At 38.5% G+C, this 2,393-nt stretch overlaps 1 protein-coding gene across 1 annotated transcript; it reads right to left on the bottom strand.

Annotated features, from left to right (window-relative positions):
* Window positions 1–398: 398 nt before the first annotated feature.
* On the bottom strand, window positions 399–1,352 carry MC2R (melanocortin 2 receptor). Its single transcript, XM_032792026.2, has one exon. It carries the CDS (start codon window positions 1,350–1,352, stop codon window positions 399–401), a length of 954 nt encoding a protein of 317 aa, XP_032647917.2.
* Between the last annotated feature and the right edge of the window lie 1,041 nt (window positions 1,353–2,393).

Below are 2,393 nucleotides of genomic sequence, written 5' to 3'. Positions count from 1 at the left end.
GAGTTTTATAGTATTTTCCCCTTGAATTGAAAGCACTGATACAATATTCAGTGCCCTAATCTCTGTGGTGCATCTCTATGTAAAGGAGCTACTGCAGGGTTAAATTTAGCCTAGTATATTTTTTCAGTTAAGCAGTTGGTTAAGATTTTAATTACTTTTAAGATGGAACATAGGACCTCCATTCCCATGATCAGCCCTTCTGCACCTGTTGCAGGCTGAATTCATAGTCCTAATGAGGTCAGTGGGACTACCCAAAGTATATTAAGTTAAGAATATGCATACTTTTTTGTAGAATTCTGGTCTTACTTAGTGTCTATAATTCTGAACATCATTCTTACCAGTATTATGCATGGCACTGTAGGCTTAATTTTACAAACATTTTTCAAATTTGGTATTCACTAATTCCAGTCTGACCTGGTGCAACAGAACATCTTCTTCAATGTACTCCGTAATTCTGGACTTCGGAACGCATAAATCATAGGGTCAATGATGCCATTGCACAAGATGAGTGTAGCATTCACATGGAAAATGGACATGTAACAAGCACAGTAAGGGTTAAGTGGGCAAAACTTCATGAGGAGGATGTGAAGAAGAAAGGGTCCCCAACAGCAAAGGAAAACACCAAAGAAAATAGTTAATGTAATAGCTCCTTTCAAGTTAACTCTCTGGGGACCTGCACTGGTAGGCAGTGAAGCGATCTTTTTGGCATGAGATCGTGCAAGCAGGAACATGTGGATATAGAGGCATAATATAAAAATTAACATAAAAGGAAACAGAATAGTGAAAGAAATGACCGTAGCTGTTTCATGGGAGAAGATGGTCATAGCAATGCCACTCCCCGCACAGAATGCCCAAATTACTGCCAGGATTATTAAAGCACGATTCAGTGTCATGATGTTATGATACTGTAATGCAAAAAATATAGTTATGTATCGGTCAGCTGCAATGGCTAACAAGCTGAAAACTGACCCCAGCAAAGACAGAACAAATAAAGAATCCATGACATCATCTATCTTGGTCTCCAAGTCTCCACGAGATGTCAGATACCCCATTTTGCATAAGATGATCAAGGTGTTCTCCAAAGTTTTGTACAGACTGACCAACATATCTGAAACTGATAAACTACAGATAAACAAGTACATGGGCAAGTGGAGATTCTTATTCTTGATCACAGCTATAAGAACAAGTAGGTTCTCCAGTATTCCAGCAATGGCAATTGTGAAAAAGACTTCTTCTGGTACTACAACCTGGGTGCAGTCACTGTTCATGGAGAGATTACTGATATTTTCAAATGAAGGAATGCGTGTCTGCCCTAGGAGTCTCATTATTTGAGAAGCGCTATCAGGCCTCATTTTTTCTGCTTGTAGAAAAATATGTGATTACTCAGGCATGACTTCACTGAGACACCGACCTGTCATTCAGATAATCTTTTCTGTGGTGAAGCCTTTCTGGTTCTATCTTGAGCAATTGTAAGACTTAAGCGAGATGTATTCAGCAACCTATGATAAAATGTACAGAAAAGTAAGTGAGAGGAAAATTAATACATCTCTGTGACAAAATTAGATATTTTGAAGTTCAACCTACGAATTTACTGTGATGGAATGAACATTTTTCATCAGTAAACTGGTTTGGCTAAAGTAAGAGTTGCCTCAGCCCAAACCTCAAAGGAAAATGAAATGTTAAGTCCTTTTTAGGCTGAATAAAGATAAATATATTTCCCTTCTTATTTGGCCTCCTACATTTGCTGAAATCGATCCCATATTCCCTGAATATCTGGCAATGTTTACTTGCCTAGTTGCTTACTTTGAATAATTTTGGCACTTCTCACAAGATTGACAATATTACAAGAAACAACTAGATAAATGCCAACTGAAGCTGATGTGTACAGCAACAGCATATTTATCTTCACATTTGTTTTGAGGCAATGCGTGGGGAGGCATGTGGAGTCACGTGCCCTCACCCCCCAGCTTTGCTGCTTGGCTTGTATTGAGCATGCTCACACAGACTGAGCATGCTCAGTAACACTGCTGAAGCCAGCTGCCCTCACTCTGCCCCACCACTGTCAGCAGGCATGGGTCATCTCTACTTGTTCATATATGAAAACTTGTAAATATTTTTCATAGGTACATTAGGGATTATTTTGCTGGTGGAGCTGTCTGAAGCCACTTTTCAAGTAAATCAAAATGTTCTGATTTGGCAAACATAACAGTAATTTAGGCTGAGATCCAAAGGAAATTCTTAAACAAATTGTACAGTATTTGGGATGGGCAGTAAAATTTGTTCAAGAATTTCCTTTGGCTCTCAACCTAAATTACTGTTATGTTTGCCAAATTAGAATAACATTTCAAAAAGCTGAAAGCTTTGCTTCAGTGTACTTGATGCTCTTTTTTCAT

This window comes from Chelonoidis abingdonii, chromosome 2 (assembly GCF_003597395.2).
Source record: "Chelonoidis abingdonii isolate Lonesome George chromosome 2, CheloAbing_2.0, whole genome shotgun sequence".
Classification (NCBI taxonomy): Eukaryota; Metazoa; Chordata; order Testudines; family Testudinidae; genus Chelonoidis; species Chelonoidis abingdonii.
The sequence above is the reverse complement of the archived record's forward strand: the minus strand, read 5'-3'. Positions and strand labels throughout refer to the sequence as shown.

Coding starts and splice junctions, on each gene's coding strand:
- MC2R (XM_032792026.2), bottom strand. CDS start 1,352: ATGAGGCCTGATAGCGCTTCTCAAATAATGAGACTCCTAGGGCAGACA.